This window comes from Bombina bombina, chromosome 3 (genome assembly GCF_027579735.1).
Source record: "Bombina bombina isolate aBomBom1 chromosome 3, aBomBom1.pri, whole genome shotgun sequence".
Lineage (NCBI taxonomy): Eukaryota > Metazoa > Chordata > Amphibia > Anura > Bombinatoridae > Bombina > Bombina bombina.
The window spans coordinates 754870240-754896653 of record NC_069501.1 but is presented as its reverse complement, the minus strand read 5'-3'; the positions used below and the strand labels follow the sequence as shown (position 1 = coordinate 754896653).

Below are 26414 nucleotides of genomic sequence, written 5' to 3'. Positions count from 1 at the left end.
TCATCCTTGTGTATGTGGGGATAGTACCTGCGGCATTGCGGCTGCACATTTGAATCATGGCATTGGTCTGTGGATAATTACAGAAGCCTGTATGCGCTCCCCTCTCTGATCACGGTCTTCACCCCTAGCTTAAGTGTACTGTGAACGGAGCTGGTTGCTTACACCTTTTTTTCATTATTGATTATATATATATATATATATATATATATATATATATATATATATATATATATATATGTGTGTGTGTGTGTGTGTGTGTGTGTGTGTGTGTGTGTGTGTGTGTATTAACAATTAAAATAACATTTTCCTGTAAGTAAAAAAACATTGGAATGGGGGGGCGGAACTAACCGCCATGCAGAGCAGACGCTTTCACACAGAGCTCTTCCACTTAATCCTATATTGAGCCACTAAATGCCATTATTCCCTAGGCAATACCTTCATTTTTATATCTATGCACATGCCTTATTAAGGGATGCTTGAAACAGCTCACTCAGGAGAGACTACAGAAAGAAGGCTCCAGCACAAAGCTCCGGTATTAAGCGGCTCTGAGCCTCGGATGAACAAGCCGCCATCTTAGGCCTTATCTTCTTCGTTATTAAGGCGGATTAAGCCATAGCATCACCGCATAGCAGGTGCCAAGCTCATAAACTAACGGGACAAGACCTGGACCTGCAACCAGACTTTCCCTAATCGTAATCCTACTGCACCTGCTGTGCCTAGTGATATTTTCATTATTGTTACGCTCGGAGCTGCGGAACCCCCCGAATCCCCCCTCTATCTTCCTACTGGTGTCGGGACCAAGAGCTACTGGAAAGCAGCTTAAGGGGTCAGTCTCTATAACACTCCCGGGACGCAGCTTACATACTGTTACAGCACCTCCTGCTGAGAAATGGAGCCTACGGTACAAGAGGGAGACAGGATGCCACATCGATCGGAGGCCCACTACACTGATCTTCAGCAAAGTTTCCGGGTGCTCATGGATCTTGCCAAATACCTCCCACAAGCCTTGAGGGCGACGCCGCAACAGAGGAGTGTTGTGACCCTCCCGGAAGCCGTCAGACAGCACTATGTGAGTCTCAGAGACCAGTCTGCTCCCTGAGACTTTGAATTTAAGGCCGCTCTCCTGTGGTTTCCCTGTGGTTACGTTTTTCCTGGGAGCAGTTAAGAACGCTGCACACACTACTTCACCACGGGAGTCCCCTAGGCATAAATCAAAGAAAATACTCCCAAGACTCTTAACATTGCCTAAGAATAACTGCGGCCCACTGTATAGTCTTACCCAGATCCTTCTCCCCTCCCTGTCAGGACACATCAGAGATCTGGAGGAATCATTGACCCAAGCTTATGCCTCAGTTTCATATTGCCTTCTTTGCCCAAGATCTGGTGTGGGTTAGGGGTTCTGATCAGCATATACAGTTTGCTGGAAATAGCTCTAGTAACTGATAATTTTACCTTTGAATTTTTCACATGGCCCCTTCCCCTTGTAATTTATCTATTTGAAAGGGGGGCAGATCAACCTCTACGTGTTCCTAATAAAGCTCAGTCTGCCCTCTTAGCCTACAACCGTTAGACATGGTAATTCCTGTAGGTATGCCCCATATCATATTACTATGATCACTCAATCCCACCCCATGTTTCCCCCTTCCAGGGCATGGTGTGTGTTTATGCCTCTAACATGTCCGTTGGGCTATACATATTCATATTTATACTCTATCACACTTAACCATTGCAATACTGGTATCTAGAAGTCTCTCCCTCACATATGTGTTCTATAAGATGTATTCAGAATGTGACTTCTTGTACCTAGAGTCTTTATTCATGTAAATGGTTTACACAATTGCAATGGGGCGGGCTCACATATGGCTTTTTAAATGTTTACACCCAATGTTTTATGTTTGGATTTAAGTAACTATGTTAGGGGATGCCTCTTCTTATTACTTTACTATACAGGTTATTGCCTTAATTGAATATTTACATTAGATAATGTACTTAGAGGTAATAGATCACTCAACAAGCAGCTTTAGTCCCTGACCATAGACACCTGCAAATTGATATTATTATCCCTCTTCTCACACTATTTACCCTCCCCCCTGGTTGTTCTACTGCCCTCTTGTAGACAACACTCTCTCTATCTCCTTCTAGAATATGAGCGGCTTTTGCCCGCTGCTTTTTCCTCCTTCTTTCTCTTTCTCATGGCCTAGAAGGGCCGTTACATAAGCTAACTCCCCACTTCCTGCTATTATTACACTAGAAAGGTAAATAATATTTTTAATATAGATGTGGGGACCTTCTCTAAGTTATTACAACAAAAATTAAGTTCCATTATATATAGCTCACAGTTTCTTTCTTACATCTGCAGGGCACTCTATGCAATGTCATCTACACATGCTCACCTTACATAGTTATTCTTTTATGTTTGCAAATGCGCTAAACCTAAACATGTTGTTTGATATTTCAGATGGGTAAGTTCTCCCTTTGTATAGCCTAAAACTTTATTATTAGCACAGACTTGTGAGGCTGAGTTCTTCTCTTTGTTCTCTCCTTTTAAATGACCAGCATGTTGTAACAATTATTTGTGGTGCTCTGTATTATTTCCCAATGATGAGCGAACATTGTATATTGTATTTCTTTGAAACTTCAATAAAAAAATATTTATTAAAAAAAACCCAAAAAAAAAACATTGGAATGTAAAATATTAATAACTCCTGTCAGGTTAACGTGTGAGCGATAGGTTTTAGTTTTTTTTCTTCGACTCTCCATTGAAGTATGTGGAGAGAATACGTTAGCACAGTCACCATATCACAGTCCTCAAATTAGCACGCGTCTGTTTTCACTCACGCGCAAAAGTTTAACTTTCAATTTGTAATACACGTGCTAACTCATGCACACAAAAAGATTACTTCTAGCGATGTTTACTCTCGAGTGGAAGCGCTAAATAGTGCCCCACTTGTAATCTAGCCCTCAACGGGATATTCTGTCAAAATAGAATTCAGTCTTAATAAAATGCAACTATCTTAGGTATTCCTGGACCCTGAAGTAAACACTGACATCAATGTGTTTAACTTCTTAATCCAACTTAAATGGGATAATTTGTAAAAATAAATTGTACTGGTATTCTGGAACCTGAAATAAGCAATGACGTACAGTGATAAACACTCATCACAAAATGTAAGTGTTTTCTAATGGCATTTTTCATTTATACAGGTGGCCCTCGTTTTACAACGGTTCAATTTACACCGTTTCAGAATAACAACCTTTTTTTCCAGTCATGTGACTGCTATTGAAAAGCAGTGCATGTATTAAAATAGCCAGTAGGTGGAGCTGTGCGCTTGTGTTGCAGCAAAGCCAAGCAAGCTGAAATTGATCAGTTTAACCAGACCTGAGCTATCGAGCAGATTTCAAAGGAACAAGATCTTCCTGTCTATAAATCAGTCCAGATTGGAATGCATAGAAAGAACTGTTTGCAGAAAAATGCAAGTGAAGTCTGTGTTGTGTGATTATTTTATTAGGTTTATAATGCAGTTTAGCAAATGTTTTTGTTTATTTAACTTAGTTTAATTATATATTCTGTGTTGTGTGATTATTTTATTAGGTTTATAATGCTGTTTAGCATTTAAAGTTTTCATTTCAAATCTTTAAATATAATGTATTAGGTGTTACTTATGACAATTTTGAGAGGGGCCTGGAACCTAACTCCCTCACTTCCCATTGACTTACATTAAAAACTGGGTTTCAATTTACAAAGGTTTCGATTTACAACCATTCCTTCTGGAACCTAACCACGTCGTAAACTGAGGGCTACCTGTATTACAATGTATGCATCTTTAAACAAGCATGAAAACTATAAATAATAATAAAAAAAAATAATATGCTGCCCTTGTGATTAATTACAGAAACAGGAAGATGCATTCAGCACAGTTTGTAAAATACCTTATCAAGTTATTATTGTATTACACTATTCATTGTAAAAATCAGACTGGAGTGCACTGAATCATTTTCTCAAGAGCTTCCAACATAAATCTGTTATTTTACAGAGTGGTTTAAATGTCATTTATATTTTACCCATTAATGCTAATACTAAAGTAGTAGGAGGTTTTTTAAAAAAGGTACAATAAAAGCCTATCAGAATTTATACTAGAATTTGCAGCTCAAAGAGATATAGAAATAGTACATTGTTAAGGAATTGACCTGAATTAACAAAGAGAGAACAAACCATCTACGCCAGAGTTGTGTGTCAAAATACATAAATAAAATGGTTTTCAAATCTAGACATCATTGCCCATGGAAAATTGTTCAGGTTACAACTGAAACAGTCTATTATTTGTAATTGAAGAACAGACAGACACATTTTGTCAATTGTGCTGAAAAATGCAAAATCAAACAACTCTGCAGTTGTGAACAGTACCAATAAGAGCTACTGAAACCTGTCACTAAGCACAGTAGGTTAAAAACACCATTGTTTTTAGACCCATGTAAACTACAATCAGATTTACTTTAAAAGGAAAACACCTTGTAATTAAAAGATTTTCTGCAGTGATAAATTAACATACTAGAGGAATGTGAAAATGTGTAATGGAATAACACCTTGATTGGGACAATTGTTTTGTTTTTTAATGGATAAATTCCCCCACTACTTGCCTTATTTGGAGGAGCCAATCCGGAGTAGACAAGGATTGACAATGTAATTTTGTTAGCAAAACCTGCAATCACTTTATAGTTCCTTATCCGATACTACATGCTGAGTTCAATTAGGAACAGATGCAGTAAGTGGCAGGGTTAGGCATGCAAAGTCTGCATTGTGTATTTCCAATTTAAAAAGGTACAGAAAATAAGTGTAAAAAGTGTTCATAAAACAATGGGCGCTGCCGTGCTGTAACCTATGGTTCCTTTAACTAATCTTATTTGAAGAGGTCATTTAGGGACAGCTATAAAAGGGTCACTAAAGTGTACAAACAATGGCTGTGTAGACTATAACCGTATTAAAGGGACAGTAAAGTCAAAATAAAACTTTCATGATTCAGATAGAGCATGCAATGTTAAACAACTTTCCAATTTTCTTCTGTTATCAAATATACTTCGTTCTCTTGATATCTTTAATTAAAGAGTAAAACTAGGTAGGCTCATATGAGCTCAGGAGTGTGCACATGTCTTCAGCACTCTGTCAGTACGGTTTTGCCACAAATCTACAAATAATGTTGCAAAACACTACTGCTATGTATAAAAAACCCTCTGCAATATACATTAATGATTTATTTTGTCCCCTTTTCCTGTAATTCCATTTTCAGATTCTGTTAGAAATGGAAGTGCAGGGCACTGTTATATGCCACACAGCCATTGGCTGCACACTCTAGTGACTAATAACTGTCTCTAATTGGCCGCAACAGAAAAGGTAACCTAAGTTACAACATAGTAGCTACCAATGTTTTACTTATTTTGTCAATTATTCAAACAGCTAATGAAACTTAAATACATCTACATGTTATTCTCAGACGAATCTTATTTGAATGCATCATTCTAGCTAGCATTTATTTAGTGTTTATTCTTCCTTGAAAGGGATTTGAAACCCATTTTTTTTCTTTCATGATTCAGATAGAGCATGCATTTGTAAACAAATTTCTAATTTACCCCTATTATCAATTTTTCTTCGTTCTATTGGTATCTTTATTTGAAAAAGCAGAAATGTAAGTTAAGGAGCCAGCCCATTTTTGGTTCAGCACCTGGACAACACTTGCTGGATGAAAAATGGGCCTGCTTCTAAGCTTACATTACTGCTTTATAAAATAAACATATCCAGAGAACAAAGAATAAATTCTAATAAAAATAAATTAGAAAGCTGCTTAAAATTGCATTTTCTATCTGAAGCATTTGGGTTGAATATCCCTTTAAGATGGAGGACACACTCCAAGCATTAGTCATGGAGTTCAGATAAAAGATGCCAGGTGAAGTTATAACTATACATACATTTTACAGAATTGCTGTATTCAGAAAAAAAAGCCAAAAATGAAAAAAAAAACCTAGTACCATTTGTTCCTCCCTTAAAAGGAATATGAAACCCAACAGTTTTCTTTCAAGGTTCAGATTTAGCAAGTAAATTTTAAACAACTTTCTAATTTACTTCTATTATTTCTTTGTTTTCTTGGTGTCATTTGTTGAAAAGCAGGGGCATGTGCTTATGAGCCTGCCCATGTCTGGAGCACTATAAAGCAGCAGTTTTACAAGAATTGTATCCATTTGCAAGAGCACTAGATGGCAGAATTATTTGCTGCCATGTGGTGCGCCAGATGCCTACCTAGGAATCTCTTCAATGAATAATACAATGGGAATGAAGCAAATTTATTAATTGAAGTAAATTGGAAACTTTTTTTTTTAAAATATATGCTCTGTCTGAATCACAAAAGAAAGTTTTTGGGTTTTATATCCCTTTAATGCAAAGGTGCATCATAGACGCAAAGTGCACCAGGCGTACTGTTAACCAGATTCCATATTTACGGTCATTTCCAGAGACACACTTTACATACATTTTTATAATTTGTATAATTGACATTTTTTGGAATATAGACTCATCACTATCCTAATGGCAACCAAATATACTATAGATCACCCAACACGACTAATCTTACAGTGATATGTATTTAGCAATCAATTCACTATATCTTCCTGGATAACAAACTACACATCTACCATCTCCTGCTGCCAAATACTCTATCATAATTTAAAGGGACAGTCTAGTCAAAATTAAACTTTCATGATCCAGATAGGGCATACAATTTTAAACAACTTTCCAATTAACTTTTATCATCAAATTTGTTTTGTTTTCTTGGTATTCTTTGTTGAAAGCTAAACCTAGGTAGGCTTATATGCTAATTTTAAGCCTATGAGGGCCACCTCTTATCTGAATACATTTGACAGTTTTTCACAGCTAGACAGCGCTAGTTCCTGCAATTATCCAGCCGTGTACTGGATACGTAACAATCTCCTTAAAAAGTAGTTGGTGAAACGTACGTTGGAGTTATTCAAGCATTGTTCAAACTGGCTACAAGCAGTGATGCTTGTCCAGTACACAAAGACTACAGATACAGTGTGGAGCTTTATGCGGTCTGAAGTGATGGACTATCACACACATAATATGCATGTTTGTACCTGTAACCCTTAGTGAGCTATATAAACTTTGGCTTTTGTTTTTAATAAATTGTACATTTGCTATGAGCACTTCTCACTGTTTGTATCCAGTTTGCCTTGGGTCTCGTCTGCATAATAGAGCTAATTATCTTAAGCTGTTGAAGCTCTAACTAATGTGAGTATTCTGAGTCTGCTTTCTATTTGGGGAGTGATGGTTCTCACAGTGTTATGCTATAATGTGTTTCTTTTGAGGAAAATTGCTTAAAGGGGCAGTCAACACCAGAATTTTTGTTGTTTAAAAAGATAGATAATCCCTTTATTACCCATTCCCCAGTTTTGCAAAACCATCACTGTTATATTAATACACTTTTTACTTCTGTGACTAACTTGTATCTAAGCAGCTTCTGACCGCCCCTAATCACATGACTTTTAGTTATTATCTATTGACTTGCATTTTAGCCAATTAGTGCAGTGTCTGCCACTAGCCACGGGCGTGATCACAATGCTATCTATATGGCCTACATGAGCTAGCTCTCCCCTGCTGTGAAAATAAAATAAAATTGAGGCGGTCTTCAAGGGCTTAGAAATTATCATATATGCCTCCCTAGGTTTTGCTTTCAACTAGAATACCAAGAGAACAAAGCAAAATTGTTGATAAAAGTAAATTGGAAAGTTGTTTAAAATTACATGCCCTATTTTTTTGGACTTGACTGTCCCTTTAAAGTTTTGTATTTGCAGGACTGTTTCCATTAAAAGACTCTTTTTACTTTCGATATATTCCTGCATATTGGTCTGTATTATTAACACTATTTGTGTGTGGTTTTTTGCACATTTTATTTTTGCTTTGTATTGCAAAAATGATTCTATTTCAAACTAAAATGCACCCATGCACATTTAAATTTTGATCTTTCTATCCCTTTAACAGATCCCTGGAGCCAATGCATAAATCTTTTTCCAACACAAATTTTTCAAAACAATTTGCATATAATACTAGATATCCAAATTCTGGCACAGTATAGATGTGGCCAGCAAGAGTCGGTTGATTACAAATTAAAAAAAAAAAATAGTATATACACAAAACAAAAGTAAAATTAAATAATTCTAATGTAACAATTAAATAAATAAAACAAGAGAATAATAAAGGAAAATACATACATCTGTACTTATCTTCCAAATGTGCTTTACACAGGGAAATAACTCCAGTTTTAAAGGACAGTACTCGAATCCTTCCTGTTCGACCCCTGCTTAGGAGAAAAAACAACAACATATTAATAGGAGATTACAGATATGTTTTAAATAACCCTTTTATAAGAAAATGCCATTGTATCTAAATTAAACTGAGGTTTATAGATTGTTAAAACACAAGACTAGTAATAATTCTTTCCAAATTAAAAACAGTCCACAAATTGAATTTCATTGTAAACAATGAATTTAAAAAAACACTTATCACACTATAGGCCCCATTTTCAAAAACTTGCCGGCATGGAGAGAAACCATCAGCTCACTACACTGAGGACTATAAGCGTCTCTCCTTCATATTAATACTATTTAATGTTTTGCATAAATTGTTGTATTTTATAAACTCTCTACTGAAACAGCTGTTCAGAATAATACAAAGAATTATTGTTTTAATATGACAAAACTATTGGCCACTTCCGATCACTCGGTGCATTACCAACATGATAATAAACTGGAATGATCTAAAAATGTGGCCACTTCTTTTTAAAAAATACTGATATTTTGGGTTTAGCTTGTGAGTTTGGAAGGTTTTAGATTATTGGTCTTGTCACAAACCCTTATCTTGGAATGAACAGTATTCTGTAACTTTCTATATGGGTCATTAAGAAATCAAGTCACACAATGTATGGGATAATACGGTCTCTTACAAGCATAAACTCTAGATACTGAACATGTGCACAGGAGTATGCTCCATAGTTAGCATAACCTTTGCTGTGGGCTGCAGGGTCCATGATCTATTACGCATGGGAACCAATAACCAAGCTGTGGAGTCCATGAGAAATAACATAAAGGGAGGGATTTTAAAACATCTTTTTGCACTGAGAAAATAAATCCACACCCCCATATTTTTTTCTCTTAAAAAAAGTAACGGGCAAATCAATCAAACAGAGACAACTGCCAAAGTCTGCTTCACAAGCAAAAACATCAAAATTGTAGAATTTAGTAAAAGTATGCAAAGAAGCCTCAATCTTAAAAGCCCAAAAAGTGGCAACTGACCTCGTAGAATGAGCAGTAACCAGCTGCGGCGGAGACTGAGTTGCCTCCACATAAGCTTTGCTATTTCTTTAGCCTCTTGGTTTTGATTCACAGAGACCTTCTGACCTTTCCTAGAGCCAGAACAAAAGAACAAACTAGAGGTTGGTATAAAATCCTTAGTGGCATCAACATATTTCAATGCCATAACATCCAGAGAATGCAAAGATCTTTCAGAATAATTCTTAGAATTAGGACACAAAGAAGGAACGACAATCTTTCTGCCAAATTTGTCTGAAGAAACAACCTTAGGCAAAAAATTAAAAGGAAAAGATGGAGTGTGAACCAAGATATCATCCAGGTAAGGAAGCACTGCAATAACATGAGTTCTGATCACAGACAAAAGAGCACCCCAAACCTTTGCAAATATTCTTGGAGCTGTAGCCAGACCAAATGGTAGAACAACAAACTGAAAATGCTTGTCCAGAAATGCAAACCCTAGATATAAACTAAACTAGGTGAACAAAAGGCAGAATAGCCTTGATAATTTCTATTCCGAAAGATGGAATCCTTAAAAATTTGTTCAGAGCCTTTAGATACAGAACTAGTCTGAAAGAGCCTTCCTTCTTTGAACAATGAAGAGATTTAAAAAAAAAATAACCCCTGTTCCAAAGGTACTGGAACAAGCATTCCCATATCTTCCCGTTCTGAGACAGATTAAAGAAAAGCCTAAGCTTTTACAGGATTCCTTGGAACATTGGAAAGAAGAAAAGAACCTTTCTTTGGGAGGCCTCGTTCGGAATCATATTCGATAAGCCTGAGAAACAATATTCTGAGCCCAGGGATCTGGAACAGAATGAAAACAAGCCTCTTGAAAGAGGCTTAATTTGCCTCCTACCAGAACATCTGGGTTAGGGGCCACACATTCACTCAGTTTTGGAAGTAGGGATAGGTTTCTTACCCTGCTTTGACATGTTCTAGTTAGCATTAGGTTGACAGACTGAACCAGAGGAACTTTGCTTTTAAGCAGAGGAGTCAGTTTTTTGTTCTTTAGTCCGACTAAAGGAACGAAAATTATTAGAAGCTTTGGATTTCCCTTTAGACACTCTGTCTTGAAGAAAGGCCCCTTTATCTCCAGTAATAGTTGAAATAATATAATCGAAATCAGAACCAAATAACTTATTTCCCTGAATGGAAAGAGACAATCTAGATTTAGACACCATATCAGCAGACCAGGTTTTAAGCCACAAGACCCTCCTGACAAGAATTGCTAATTACATGCTTTTGACATTAATCTTTATAATATCAAATAGAGCACCACAAAAAAAAAAGTGGCACCCTGAAGCAAACCTAATAGATATGAACAAACAGGGTCATCAGAATACTGCTCTAAAAAGACTAGATAACCAATAAGTAGTAGAAGAAGCAGCTACATCAGCATTAGAAATAGCTGGTCTGAGAATATAACAAGCATGTAAATAGGTCCTCCTATGAAAATATACACATTTTCTGTCTAAATGGTCCTTTAAAGAAGTACTGTTTTCCAAAGGAACAGTAGTATGTTTAGCCAGAGTGGAAATGGCCCCATCCACCTTGGGAATGGTTTCCCATAATTCTAGATTAGCAGCATGTAAAGGAAATAATTTCTTGCAGGAGGAGTAAGAGACATACCTGGCTTAGACCATTCCCACACACAGAAATCATGTCAGAGACAGCATCAGGCACAGAAAAAAACCCAGGGAGATTAACAATAGTCCTAAAAACTTAATTTAGATGATTACAAGGTTTAACATCAGAAACTTTAAGATCTTTAATCCCTAAAGTAACTAGGACCTCTATTAAAAGAAAATGAATATGTTCAACTTTAAACAAAAAAGAGGAAATATCAAGTTTAACTTCAGATGAGGAATCCTCATCCCCACAAGGAAACAGCATTATATTTGTCTGTTTGCATTAACAAATATAATCATGAGCCACATAAAGGTACTTCAGCTTTCTTAAAAAAAGCACACCTAATAAGCTTTAGGGACAGAATCCTGCTGCTCCATTATAGCATATGGCAAAGAAATGCAATAAACACTTTTAAACCCCTTGAAAGCTCTTAAGGAATGGAAACCATTTACCCCATCCTAAGCAGTTTTAACAAGAACAAAGCATGCCAAGCCAAGCTGAAAAACAAACAGGATAAAAAAACATTACCTCCAAACGTGTGCCAAACTACTGACCGGTAAAAAAAAAAAGAGATGCCTAAAACCTGATATGTGCATAGCCGAATGAACATGCGCTAACCCGACCTGCATAAATCAATGAGAGGGAAGACTAAAGGAATGTAAAGGAATGCAGGCAAACTCGGTGTGTGAAAAACTAATGGGATGTGCGCTAACCCGATGAGCATAAACCCAACAAGGGCAATCCCGGTGCACGAAAACCAGCCGCAAAAAACTAAGCATGCTAAAAAAGCCATGATAACAAAGTGCCCATAACATAGCTATATGAGTGTCTAAATATTAACAATAAAAAGAGAATACTTACCAATAAACACTCATCCACTAACAATCATGCAGCAGACAGCCAAACCAGTACTGAAACATAGAGGTTAACAAATAGGATTGTATTGCAGATCCATAAAAGGAGGCAGAAGACACGTCTCTGCGACCGATTATATGGGATTTATGAAATATTTCCATGAGGTGAAACAAAGGATCATAAACCATACCCCAAATACATGAATCAAAGGATCATAAACCTTACCCCAAATACATCCCTCTGACAAGAACTGTACTCCGAGGGGAACAAGGCCTTAATATAGATTGAAAACCCCTTTCTCTGAAGAATCATATGCATAACTTCATTCTTCAACCTTCTCCAGCGGAGGCAAAGTAAAGACTGAAGTATGTGTGATGTGAGAGGGGTTTTATAGAGCTCTTGGGCTTTGGGACTCTTTGCCTCCACCTAGTAGTAGATAAGAGTAATTCCCAAGAGTAATTCTCACCACCTGTATGATAGAAATCTGCAGACTTCACAAAAGTCAGTACTTGTATAATACAATGTATTCAAATGGGAGAAAATCAGAATTAACCAGATACATGTAAATTTAGGCTAAACAACACTCATCTCCTGCTTAATACCCATATGAGTAATCCCATCTAGAAGTGTCTTTCATATGAGAAGATAGTACCAAGCAGTGCATCACATAACATACTTTCACTCTGAGTAAAACATTGCAAGTCAGTTTAACCTTGCATAGGAGGAGCTGAATTACCAGGACCCTCTGTTTCCTGAGGAATGACCTAAGAAAGTAAGACACCAACCAATCCACAATAAGCAAAGACGAGTAAGGCAATGTGGAGTTGTTCAGTCTCTCAAAACACTATATGGTGCATATAGGCCAAGTGTAAAAGGGACACTTTACATCCTGTAATCGCAAGACATTTCTGCTGTTTTGCTATGGAATAACATATCAGTCATGTTTTGCAGTTATCTGTTAAAGACAATAAGGGACAGATATGCAGTAGGGTTAGCCTTGCGAAGTCTGCAATGTGCAATTCCAGATCTGTGAATTAGAAAATCTCTTATTTTCAGAGTTAAAATTACAGAAAAAAGGGGAAAAATAAATGATGAAAGTATATTGCAAAGCTGTTTTATTACGCATAACTAAACATTTTATATTACACTTACAGGGTGTTTACTATCCCTTAAAGCATTTTATAAGGAATGGGGTTTACATCCCTTTAAACTAAAAAAAAAAGACACTTTTAAAACTGTCAAACTGGAATTCCAAGATACAAAATTTACAAAACTGTAGTTAAAGTGAATCTCAAGTTTGATGAATCCGTGCCCAACTTTTAAAAACCCTATTAAAAACAGGGGCACTTTCATTCATCAAACTTTACATTTCACTCATTTTGTTAAAATACTTAACTTTTAATCTTGAAAGCGGCTCCAGCGCTTCCCCCCGCCCGTCACAAGTCTCTTCATATGTCAAAAATGACGAATCTGGCTTCCTCCAGTCACGGCGTTGCCTCAGAAAATGATTCCCCTGGGGGAAAGCCATGATTGGAGGATGCCGTATTCGTCATTGCTGACGTATGAAGTGACGAGCGGCCCTGTTTTTAATAGGATTTTGAAAAACCGGGCACTGATTCATCCAACTTGACATTCACTTTAAGATGAGCCTGAATTTAAAGACACACAAAAAAAAAATACAATTCAATTTTTTAAAGATTTAACCAACCTAAGAAGCATTGCTACAACACAATGCTCAGTTCCCACCTACACATTTATAAAGCATTTTGCCCTACCACTTCTGCAACATGATTTTATCCATTTTTACTATTCAAAAACCAGAGCATTGTTTATCCAACCGCTGTGTGTAATTTACCCAGTACGACAGAAGGATGTGAATTACAACAAAAAGGGCACAAAGAAAACAAAAAAGACCACTGCAGATTAATTTGTTTTTAGTTCTATTTCAATTGGGTCTGAAATGTTCTTGTGATGTTAGTGGTAATGCACACAATACCAACTGACACCTTCATTTAAGCTGAAATATTTGTGTCACAAATACCTAATATGAAAACGCTGTGGATTAAATGTTCTTGATATTGCATATTTATTTATTTTTACAAAGAAGGCACACAATAAAAACTATTTTAAAGCCAACCCAATGATTGTGACATCAGTAAATGACAAGGAAAATGGATACTGAAGGTGGTAAAATCGACTTTTCAGCTTTATGAAATATGAACTATGAACTCCGGCTTCCCACTGAAGGTCATTCATTGTGAACCAAATGTGACATTTCAATATACTGAACCTATCCACAAAACCTCATAGAAAGCACAGTAATCAGTAAAACAGCACCCACGTGTCATAAACATTCAGCAGCCAGTTGAGGCACATGTCAACGCAGAGAGGGACGTTCACCAAGTTGTTGTGCTCTTGCTCCAGTCGATCATAAATTGTGGTTAAGCAATTAATAATCTGCAGGATGTCCATAAGCTGATCATTCTGCTTGAGGTTGTGCTGGTCCAAGGCTTCACAGGCAGATGTCAGGCCCAGCAAATCCACTGCATAGAAGTCAAAATAAATAAGCATCACAAACAAAAAGAAAACAAGAAAATGAAATGTCAAATAAAAGCAGCTAGACAGCAGATTCAATAAACAATAGCCGGTTACATAACATGTTTAGGAAAGGCTTGACAATATGTTGTTAAAAGGAGAAACGTATTTCTGTGTTTTTGTCTTCTGGCCTTCAGTTATATCTAATGTTTCACTCTATTCTGAAACACATCATATGCCAGTGGAAAGTATTTTATTTTTAATACTTTCATGTCCCTTTATTTACAGTAGAAATAGAGCCGTGTTGCTAAGTTTAAGAGAACCAATTTATAGATGAACCAAAGTTGTGTTTTATAGGTCTAGTTTTGTCTCATAGGTACATCATTAGACAAATAATAAATATCTTGTAGTCTCAGCTTTCAAATATATAATGGAAAGAGCTTTCTTTTATCTCACAGTTATAGGATAAGCAGCAGTTATATTTTTTTCCAGAAGGAATTTTTCAAGACCTTTTAGGAAAGAAAAAAAAAAAAAGTACATTTATGTGAATAAAGTGTTAAGAATTTCATTAGCAATGACATCAGTCCAACCGTGCACTGAAGCCAATATTGACTTACATTCCCATTGTGTTTACACCAGCAAATGAATCTACATGGTATGCAAGTGTTTAAAGAAAGTATTATTTGCTAGTAAATTCCAAGTAATTCATTTTTGTAAGCAATGACTCAACAATGTGAACCCGTTTTATTCTTAAGCGAACCTTCACGGGTATTTATTACTCATCTATGCATTTAGCTAGGAGTCGGAGATGTTTGTACATCATGTGTAGAATTATTATTATTGCCAACACTCACACTTACATAAAACCAACAAGTTTCAAATCTACCTTAAAAAATTTGGTTTAGTTAAATTGCAAACACAACTGTGGTTTGACATCTATTACTTGCTATACACAGACTAGTATAATTATATTATATGACTTTTAAATGCATTGGAAATTTGCTTTTAAATGATAATACTCTCTTTACTGCAACACCCCACTTCTACTCAGTGCATCCGTGGCAAAGGTTACGTCAAATGGCCTAGAAAAGAGAAATTAATTTTACATTTTTTAGGCTTCCACTTTAGCATGTTACCAATATATATTACCAATATATTTAATGGGTAGGAAGCACATTGCCCACATTTTAATGAGTGGTTATTGTAAAATGGGTGGGCTCTCTACAAAGAAGAACATTGTTACAAAACACACTGCTATACACATGCCGACTTGAACTTTTGTCTCTGCCTTGTCAACTGCTATACCTGGATTTACAACTTCTGCAATCACAGACTATGTCATCTATAGTGTAACCTAGGCCCGTGTTTCTTAAACTGGGGACCAGGACACTAACACATGAGATCAAGAGGAACAACGGAAAGTTAAGTTGTAATTACTAACCAAACTCACAACAGTGAAGCAAATAGGCAAAAAGGAATATGAGGTTGTTGTTGACCTCAGCTTGTTAATGAAAGCATAAATTATGCTTACCAGATAATTTCCTTTCCTTCTGTATGGGAAGAGTCCACAGCTGCATTCCTTACTTGTGGGAAATACTGAAACTGGCCACCAGAAGGCAAAGACACCCCAGTCAAAAGCTTAAATACCTCCCCCACTGACTTCCCTCATCCCCCCCATGTGTGTCATATAGATAACATTGTGCTCACTCCCGTGAAGTTATTTAGGAGTCTTCACTGATTGACTACACTGCATGTCTGTCAAAAGCACTTAGATAAGGAGGCTGTCTGCAGAGGATTAGATACAAGGTAATCACAGAGGTAAAAAGTATATTAATATAACTGTGTTGGTTATACAAAAATGGGGAATGGGTAATAAAGGGATTATCTATCTTTTTAAATAAGAAAAATTTTGGTGTAGACTGTCCCTTTAATATTTGAAGAGTCCACAGCTGCACTCCTTACTTGTGGGAAACATATACCCAAGCTCTAGAGGACACTGAATGCTAATGGGAGGGTAAAAAGAGAGGCGGACCATAATCTGAGGGCACCACAGCCTGCAAAACCCTTCTCCCGAAGGCTGCTTCAGCAGAAGCAAAAACATCTAACTTGTAAATTTGGAAAAAGTATGTAAGGAGGACCAGGTAGCCGCCTTACAAATCTGATCCATAGAGGCCTCATTTTTGAAGGCCCAAGAGGAAACCACTGCTCTCGTAGAATGAGTTGTAAACTTCAGAGGAGGCTTATGTCTCGCTGACTCTATGCTAAACGGATGACACTACTCAGTCAAAAAGATAAGGAAGTCGAAGAGACTCTCTGACCCCTACAATTCCTGGAATAGAGAACAAACAGAGAAAGAAGTTTGTCTAAATTCCTTTGTGGCCTGAAGATAGAACTTCAAGGCACAAACCACATCCAGATTACGAAATAAACGTTCCTTCGATGAAGAAGGATTAGGACATAAGAAAGGAACTACAATCTGTTGATTGATGTTGAGATTTGACACAACCTCAGGAAGAATACCTAAGTTGGTTCGTAGAACAGCCTTATCAGCATGGAAGGCAAGACAAGGAGGGACTCATTGCAAGGCAGCAATCTCAGATAATCTGCATGCAGAAGCAAAAGCCAGCAGAAGAGGAACCTTCCAAGACAACAAATTAAGGTCTACTTCATGCATAGATTACAACGGAGCCCGTTGCAAAACTTTAAGAACAAGATTTAAACTCCAAGGAGAAGCATTAGAAACACAGGTCTGATCCTAGCAGAGCCTTAACAAATGACTGTACATCTGGAAGCTCAGCGAACCTCTTGTGCAGTAAAAAGAAAAGAAAGGGCTGAAATCTGCCTCTTCAGGGGACTTGCAGAAAAGCCCTTCTCCAGTTCATCCTGGAGAACAAAATAAGTAGGTTATCCACACATTATGATAGATGTGACAAGCAACCAGCTTACGAGCTTGAATGAGTATAAATAACTGTCTCAGAAACCCCTCTCTTGGCTAGGACTAAGCGTTCAATCTCCACACAGTCAGCCACAGAGAATCTAGACATTGATGAACAAAGGGACCTTGGTTAGCAGATCCCTGCGACAAGGTAACTTCCATGGAGGAGATAAGGACATCCCCACTAGATCTGCGAACCATACCCTTTACAGCCAAGACAGAGCAATTCATATCACCGATGCCTGCTCTTGCTTGATTTGAGCCACTACAGAAGTGAAGTAGATGTAACGGCCAGAAAAGATAAATTTAGATTGAACCTCCAAGGCACCACTAATGCATCTATTAGCCGTGCCTGAGGATCCCTGTACCTTGACCCATAACAGGTTTGCTTGGTATAGACGTCATAAGATCTACCTTTTTGCAAATCTCCGCAAACACTTCGGGATGGAGAGACCATTCCCCTAGATGCAAGGATTGTCCTGCTGAGGAAATCCCCTTCCCAGTTGTCCACACCCAGAATATGGATCGCTGACAGCTAACAGATGTGGGTCTCCGCCCACTCCATAATACGAGATACTTCCGTCATAGCTAGAGAGCTTCTCTTTCCCCCTGATGGTTGATGTAAACCACTGAGGATATAATATCTGATTGGAATCTGATAAACTGGGATGAACCCAGCAGAGGCCAAGCCTTCAGATCATTGTATATTGCAGAAGCTCCAAAATGAGATCGGGAGGGAGCTTTCCTCCTGAGTCCATAGGCCCTGTGCCTTCCTGACACCCCAAACAGCTCCCCATCCTGACAGACTTGTGACCATAGTCACAATCACCCAGAATGGTCTTAAGACGGACATCCCCCGGGACAAGTGATCCAGACAAAACCACCAAGAGAGCGATTCTCTCGATCGGTTGTCCAGAGAAATCTGTTGAAACAGATACGAATAATCACCGTTCCACTGCCTCAGCATGCGCAGCTGGAATGGTTTGAGGTGAAACCTGGCAAAGGGAATGATGTCCATGCAGGACACCATGAGACCAATCACCTCCATACACGAGCCAAAGATGGCCTTAAGTATGTCTGGAGGGCAAGATATGTGGAAGCTAGCTGCAATGTCTCTGGTCTGTTAGAAATATTCTCATGTCTATGAAGTCTAATATAGTAATCCAGGAATTTTACACTGGCACTTGATATAAGAGAACTCTCTCTAGAATTATCTTCCATCCATGGGATTGAAGAAGACAGAGGAAAGATTCAGAATGGTCTTCTCTTCGAAAAATGTATTGGTCATGAACTGCCCTTCTCGAACAAGGGGAAGAATGGACCTTATTGTCTCCATCTTGAACAAGGGGACATTTAAAAACTTGTTTAAGAACTTTAGGTCCAGAATCGGACGGAAAGTTCCCTCCTTCTTTGGGACCACGAAAAAGTTGGATAAGTATCCCCAACCTCTCTCTGCGATAGGCACCAGGACAATAACTCCTAAGAGGACAGATCCAATATGCACCTTAGAAAGGCATCCCTCTTTTCTGGTCTGGAAAACAGGTTTGAGAGGAGAATCTGCCCTTGGGTAGCTGAGACTTGAAACCTTTCTTGTAACCCTGAGCTATGACCTCCAGGACCCATGGATCCTGCACGTCCCTGAACCAAGTGACTGAAAGAGCAACAGTCTGCCCCTTCACGATCCAGAAGAGGACCAGGGACCGCCCATTCATGCCGACTTAGACTCGGCGGGCTTCTAGCTCTGCTTGCTTTTATTCCAGGAATGAGCTGGCTTCCAAGAGCTCTTGGTTTGCTCTGGCTTAGTGGAAGACTGCTGACGATGGACTTTATCAGAACGAAAAGAAAGAAAATTGTTCTTATTCCCTTGCGGTAGGAGGGCACCCTTGCCCCCAGAGACCATGGAGATAATTGAGTCCAGGCCTGGACCAAACAAAATCTTTCCCTTACAGGGGAGGGAAAGAAGTCTAGACTAGAAGTCATATCCACAGACCATGAGCCAGAGCCCGATGAGCCTGAACAGAAAAGCGGAAGCCTTAGCATTCAGGCGAATAATCTGCTTAATAACCTCACAGATAAAAGAATTAGCAACCAAGGACTTAATTGTTTCCTAAATAACATCGAGGATACCCTCCACCTCGATCAAATCCTATAAGGAGTCGCACCAGTAGGTAGTTTCTCCAGCAACCACGGCAACAGTCGCCGCCTGTTAAAACCAAATATCCTGCATGTTGAAATATCTTTCTTAACAGAGTTTCCATCTTTTATTAAGGGGCTCTTTTAACGAAGAGATATCCTCAAGCGGGATAGTAGTACGTTTAGCAAGAGTGAAGATAGCGCCATCTCTTTTAGGGACGTAACCCCACAATTTCATTGAGAGTCCAGGACCGGGAACAATTTCTTAAAGGGAGAAGAGTGGGAAGAGGAATCCAATCCTGTCCCATTCATTCTTAATTATGTTCGCCATCTAACAGAAACAGGGAAGGATAAGGTACCACCCTGTCCTCAAACTGTACCCAATTTAGGAATAAAAATTTTGGCCTTTGGAACCTCTAAATTCGCCAAAACTTCCTTTAAAAGACAGCACAAATTCCTAAAACTAAAGTCTGGTTACTCCACAGCCGGAGGTTTAGAGGCAACAGACTCAGATCCAGAATGTTCATACTCTGAAGTCTCAGATAGAACTTCATCCTCGGATAACTTATCAGTTAAATCCAATAAATTATCTGATGTACTCTGCGAAGGTGTAAAATATCTAACCTATCGCTTGCGCTTAGCAAGGCAAGGTAAAGCATTAAAGGCCACAGACCCCACCATCTGAACTGTGCAGTAATGTCTGGAGGAAAAAAAGGCACCCTCCAGATGGAGGATCAGCAATGCTACGGGAAACTGCATGTGTAGAGGTGGATGAATGTAGGGTATGCACCTCAATGGACAACAACTCCTCAGAGGCTCAGTGGTATCAAACATGTTTGATATTATCACATTATCAAGGCATATGGAACATAATTGAGAGGGCAGATTTAAGGCCTCCTCACAATATAAACAGGAATTACTCTTAGGAATAGAGGGAGTACCCTCTAAAGTAACAGAATCCTCCATCACTAGAGCAATAACCGGAGAACTATAGAAAATAAAACAATCTTATTTTATTTTTAAAAAAAAGGCACACTTATACCCCAATGGCTGGGGCACTCCCCACCTTCTATGACTCAGACAGTACAGATATTTATGACTCCTCTCTGATAGACACCTGGTCAGGAAAGAGGCAATGAATGCTGTGACCACTCCCGGTCACATGGTGCACAATGCAGGACCGTCCCTGCTATGAGAAAAAGCGTGCCAAGCTTGTAAACTGCATAGCTCTCAAAGTAAAAGGAAAACTGCATATTCCATAACAGCCTATGAGCCCATAACATCTCACACATAAAAGCAGCATAAAAACAAATAAACATATAAGATTATTTCCCACTGTTCAATAATCCCCCTCAGGAGATATTAACCCTTGATTTCATAAAGATAAAGGAGCCACACTGTGACCCTGTCTTCTAACATTAACTTGAGTGTAAAATAATGAAATGATCTTACCGGAATCTAAGCCATGGAACAGTAACATGGTCCTTCAAGTTTGACAGATTGTAGCAGCGCTTCTGACATGGACTTGAGTGAAGAAAGCATGCAGCGAAACTCGCCAATGCTGATTGCTTAAGGAGCTGTTAATATGAGTTGGGATGGTTTAGCAGAAAGACTCTCCCTGCATCTCCGGACTCTAACTTTCATCCAGGCTGACAGGACTACTTAAAACTCCAGTCCCATCTCGAAGAGTACTACCCTCAAAAAGAGACTACTCCAAAATATTCTGACACTTCTCTGCCAACCTCCTGTGACGAAAGGCAAAAAATGACTGGGGATGAGGAAGTGGGGGAGGTATTTAAGCCTTTGGCTGGGGTGTCTTTGCCTCCTCCTAGTGGCCAGGTTCAGTATTTCCCACAAGTAAGGAATGCAGCTGTGGACTCTTCCCATATTTTGCTTGGCTAAATATCTAAATCTTCACACAACCTTGTTCTTAAAAGAAAATTAAAGCATATAAAATGATTTGTATTAATTAATGGGACACCCTGGCTATGTGTGTGTCTGTATAATGTGAGTGTTTATTTATATGTGTGAGTGAATGTGTGTTGTATGTGTAAGTGTGTGAATGTATATATATGTGTGTGAATATGAAAAATAAAATAAAATATATATATATATATATATATATATATATATATATATATATATGTGTGTGTGTGTGTGTGTGTGTATGTATGATTGACTAAAATATGTTACTCGAAAAAAGTTTCACTCAAACAACTATTTCAGAGTGAAAATTGTATTCAGAGTACACACAGTGTGTGGGAATTGCTCATTGCCACACGCGGGGAAACAGTTTGCAAGGAAAGTACACAGAGTTAGCAATGGCAACAAAAGCTGAATTTACTTAAAAGGGACACGATACCCAAATGTTGAAGCATTTGAAAATGATGCAGCATATCTGTAAAAAGTGGAATAGAAAATAGCAGCTGAACATCTCTATGTAAAAAAAGGAAGATATTTCCCTATTCAGATTAAAGTTTACCATGTAATCTCGTGAAGTTTCAGCAAAATCCCATGAGAACACTCCAAAGTAAAGCATGACCTCAGCACTGTTAATTGACTATTTTTTTCTACTTGCAGCTGGACAGTAGCTGAAGTATAACTGTTCACAGAGCACTTACTCTTGTGAGTAGAAGACATTTTGAGGTAAAATGTTTTTTTTTACACAGATATTCAAGTGATATATTCTCATCAGCTTTTTACAGTTATGCTGGATCACTTTCAAGTGATTTAGCATATGAGTAGTATGTCCCTTTAAATTATTTTTGCCAATTATCCCCTCACTTGAGTGGCATTATTGCTGTTACTGTATATAAAAAAAATCTAAACAGGGTTTGATTTAAGACTATATTATAATAATGGAAAATGTAAAAAGGGGTGAAAAAGTTTAAGAAGCTCTCATTTAGACTATATTAACATTGCCCAGAACTGTGCATACTAGGTAGGTATGCTTTACAAGTAAAAGTATGACATTAGGAAAACATCACAAAATAGAAGAAGAGATGAAGGAGAGGACAAAGTTCAGTTTCTTATTCTATGTAATTGTAACACGGCATAAAGGGATATGCAACAATTTGTTTCCATGATTCACAGATCATACAATGTTATAATTTACTTCTACTATCTAATTTGCTTTGTTCTTTTGGTAGTCTTTGTTAAAAAGCATACCAGGCTCAGAGGCTGGGAGCTAGCTGCTGATTGATAGCTGCACATGCATGCCTTTTTGGATATGTTAAGTCCCACTTAGGACAGATGGTGAGCAGCATTCACACAACCCCACCAATCACCAGCTGTGGAACTTTAAGTATGTATTTAACTTATTTGGGAGCCTCAATACTGCAAAAATCACATGTTCCAATGAGTTAAAGTGTATAATGATTCCGCTAACATATATATTTAACTGCTGAGCTATTTCCACTCCTGTGCTGAGCTGTTTTGCAGTTTTTAGATGCTGCTCACATTTAAGCCCTACTGTAGGCAATTTTTCAGCAGAAGGGGTTATCCCATCTAAATTAGGGCCTTTGGGTATATTTATATAACTGAGCCTCTACTCAAATGTACATTTATTCACTCTAGGTAATCCGTATTACCACAGTGAACACCTGGCTATTAAAACTTGAATAGGGCTTTATTTAAAACAGGGGCTTATGGGCTTTATAACAAGAGGTCATGCGGGTCTATATGCCCTTTTGATTAGCTTTTATAAGTTTAAAGGTTTTAAAAAGTGTACTTTTTATTTTTTTTAAATAATGCGTTAGCTTTATACCCCCCAAGTTACATTATTGCCTGCTCGTTCAAAATGGTGGTTTCAAGGGGCTTGATTTAGGGAGGTGAGATTGAGAGGTTTGAATAATTTACCCCACCATTCATTTTGAGATTAGCTCCAAAGTCCTACCCCCAACATGACAACATGTGGTTGTCATCCGCACTAAAGGCATTGTATGGATCGCAGCAAAGGTGTTAAATTAGTACGTTTTTCGTTTGGAATTGTCACTTTAAATATTTGTTAATGTATTTAAAAGAAAAACAGCTTTTTTTTGTCATATTGTTCTTTAGAAATGCAGCCTAGAAAATATTTTTAAATGTCATAGTCCTGCCATAGGTCATGGTTTGATGCTATAGAATAGAAAACTGTATTATGCTGAATTTCTTTACAGAAACAAAGACTGACACATTTTTTCCCCAAACAGAACCGAGAGATTTAAATACAATATAAGAAAAAAAACAAAAAGTAAATGCATGTTGTCAGTATATGCAATGAGCTTACAAGGTAATACGGCAATCATAATACATGATTTGAAAATATTAGATATGGGGAGAATATAAGATAAGTAATGGGATCACTACACTTATACAATATTTCCTGTAAACATATCTGGTTTCTTCTGTATAACACTGACAGCAAGTGAAAGCCTTCACGTTTTCAAGTTTAACACATTTTTAAAGGACAGTAAACCCCTTTTAATTAAAAGATATTTCTTAAATCCTGTAATAAACTTACATACTGGGTGAGTTTGAAAAATGTTTGGACTACATTTTCACCTTGCTTTCTGCAACAGTATTTCAGTAGCTAAACTCCACCCCTTATTTGGAAGAACCAATCTGAATTTGGGATTGAAGCAGACAAAGTTAGCCGGTGTTATGTTAGCAAACTATTGTTTTGCATTTCTTTAAATCTCTAACCCTAACCTCTGCTGAAGTCAAATATATATTGCACATAGTTTGGCTCGTGAAGTCACTATCAGTACTCAGAATTGGAAAACTAAATACTCAGACTTGAAATGAAAGTCAAAATTAAACTTTAAAGGATCAGGTAAAACATACAATTTTTAAGAGACATTTGCTTCTCATCAAATTATCAAATTATGGGAAAAAGGGGCAAAATAAATAAAAGTAAACAGCACAGTTTTATATATTAATACACATAAAACGTTTAATATATGGCAATCTGAAAATGTCCCTTTATGGTTTAGTTATATGTGCCCACTATCATTGCAAGGGCTTTAAATAAATCATTTTATACAAGTCAAGCATGCAAACATATGTTTTGTATACTAGTTGGATACATGCAATCAAGCACAGTATCATTTTCATATTCCTTATATTCTGATCATGATACATTGCTCCGCTTCTTTATCAATAAAGGGCTCAGTAATGTTACAAATAATGCAACAGAAACATCACATCAAAATATATCCCTTGAAATTTTACTATTAAATTTGTAGTTTGCTACAATTATTAGAATATTGATTTATTTAATGTAAACATTTTACTCCAAAAAAAATAAACCCAAATGCACAGGAGTGTGCCAGGTTTAATAAGGGAACATATTAAAAGGGGTAGTAAAGTCCAAATTAAACTTTCATGATTCAGATAAGGCATGTCATTTTAAACAACTTTCTAATTTACTTTTATCATCAAATTTGCTTTGTTCTCTTGTTATTCTTAGTTGAAATTTAATACTAGGTAAGATCATATGCTAATTTCTAAGCCCTTGAAGGCCGCCTCCCATTTGAATGCATTTGACAGTTTTCCACAGCTAGAGGGCGTTAGTTCATGTGTTTCATATAGATAACTTCACGTTCATGAACACAATGTTATTTAAGTCAGCACTAATTGCCTGAAATGCAAGTCTGTCAAAAGATCTGAGATAAGGAGGCAGTCAGCAGAGCTTATATACAAGGTAATTACAGAGGAAAAGTATATTTCTATAACAGTCTTGGTTTTACAAAACTGGGGAATGGTAAATAAAGGGATTAGCCATCTTTTTAAACAATAACATTTTTGGTGTTTACTATCCCTCTAAATAGAATAATTTAAGAACATTTTAAAGTAGAATAAAAAAGGTGATCAAATTCTATGTGCACAATGATCAAAAACTCATGGAGAAATCATACAAAATCTTTGGGGTTATTTTTATGAGAATTATAATGTAGGTGTCTCTCCATGACATCCAAAACCTTCCATAGTGAGATTTTACAGCTCTCAAGCTAAAATTTGTCTCTATAAAGTTCATTTATGACCCTCACAGTAATCTCACTAGAGTGGAAGTCTTTAGATAAAGAAGCCTTATCCTTATATCTTAAAGGGGTATGCATTATTGCATTACGGACTCCCAAACAGGACTTTACATGCGTGTTTAACCCCTTTGCATTGGCTCAACAAATAGTTTCCTTGGGGATGCTTTAACAATTTACAGCATGACATTTTTGCCTTGAAAAGTCCTCTTAAAAGGGACAGTTCACCCAAAAACTTTCTCCCCTTTAAATTATTCCCAATGATCCTTTTTACCTGCTAGAGTGTATTAAATTGGTTGCAAGTAGCTCCTTTACCCCTACTTTGGCATTTTAAATAGCTGATTTAGCTCATGGTTCCCTAACCTATACTTAAAGTTTTGATACTGGAATATATGCTATTGACAAGCCTAAGTAAACACAGCCAGCAGAAGAAGTTACACTGCCAGTGGGGGTGCAGGATAGTTAAGTAATAAAATTATAATTTTCCATTGTTTTCTCTATGTATTGAGCTTTGGTGTTCCAGAAAAATATAAGATAAGGAAGCAAGTCTGTGTACACAAAGTGATAACATAATGAGATCTGATATTACCTTAAGTTCAACCCCTTGTAATAGGCTGTGGTTTCAAAGCACAAAACCAGCTACTTCAGATACACAAATAAACCCGAAAATGCAATTTCTCAAATATTTTATACTCTGCAGGTGGTATAACAAGTCATTTAAAATACATTAATGGAAAAACAATTTTACCGTGTACTGTCCCTTTAAATTAGCTTAGCAGGGCTTGATAACATTATCAAACATAGTAAACACTGAGAAAAATCAAGGCATCAGTAAAGAATTTTAGGAGCAAAGCAATTTTATATCCTTTTTTTTTTTATAAAACTACAAACAAATCTTTGCATAGATTTTTTTTTTTTAGCCTGACATCTTATTTTTC

General features: G+C 37.3%; 1 protein-coding gene across 5 annotated transcripts in view; it reads right to left on the bottom strand.

Annotated features, from left to right (window-relative positions):
• The window catches only part of DMD (dystrophin), a 4487195-nt gene that overhangs the window by 171438 nt on the left and 4289343 nt on the right, over window positions 1–26414 (bottom strand). For all 5 annotated transcript variants that reach the window (XM_053707599.1, XM_053707595.1, XM_053707596.1 and 2 more), the window contains 2 exons: window positions 14198–14399; window positions 8275–8360 (listed from right to left, as the gene is read on the bottom strand). In XM_053707599.1, the coding sequence (XP_053563574.1) occupies window positions 8275–8360; window positions 14198–14399 (288 nt within the window). The remainder of the gene's footprint in view (window positions 1–8274; window positions 8361–14197; window positions 14400–26414) is intronic.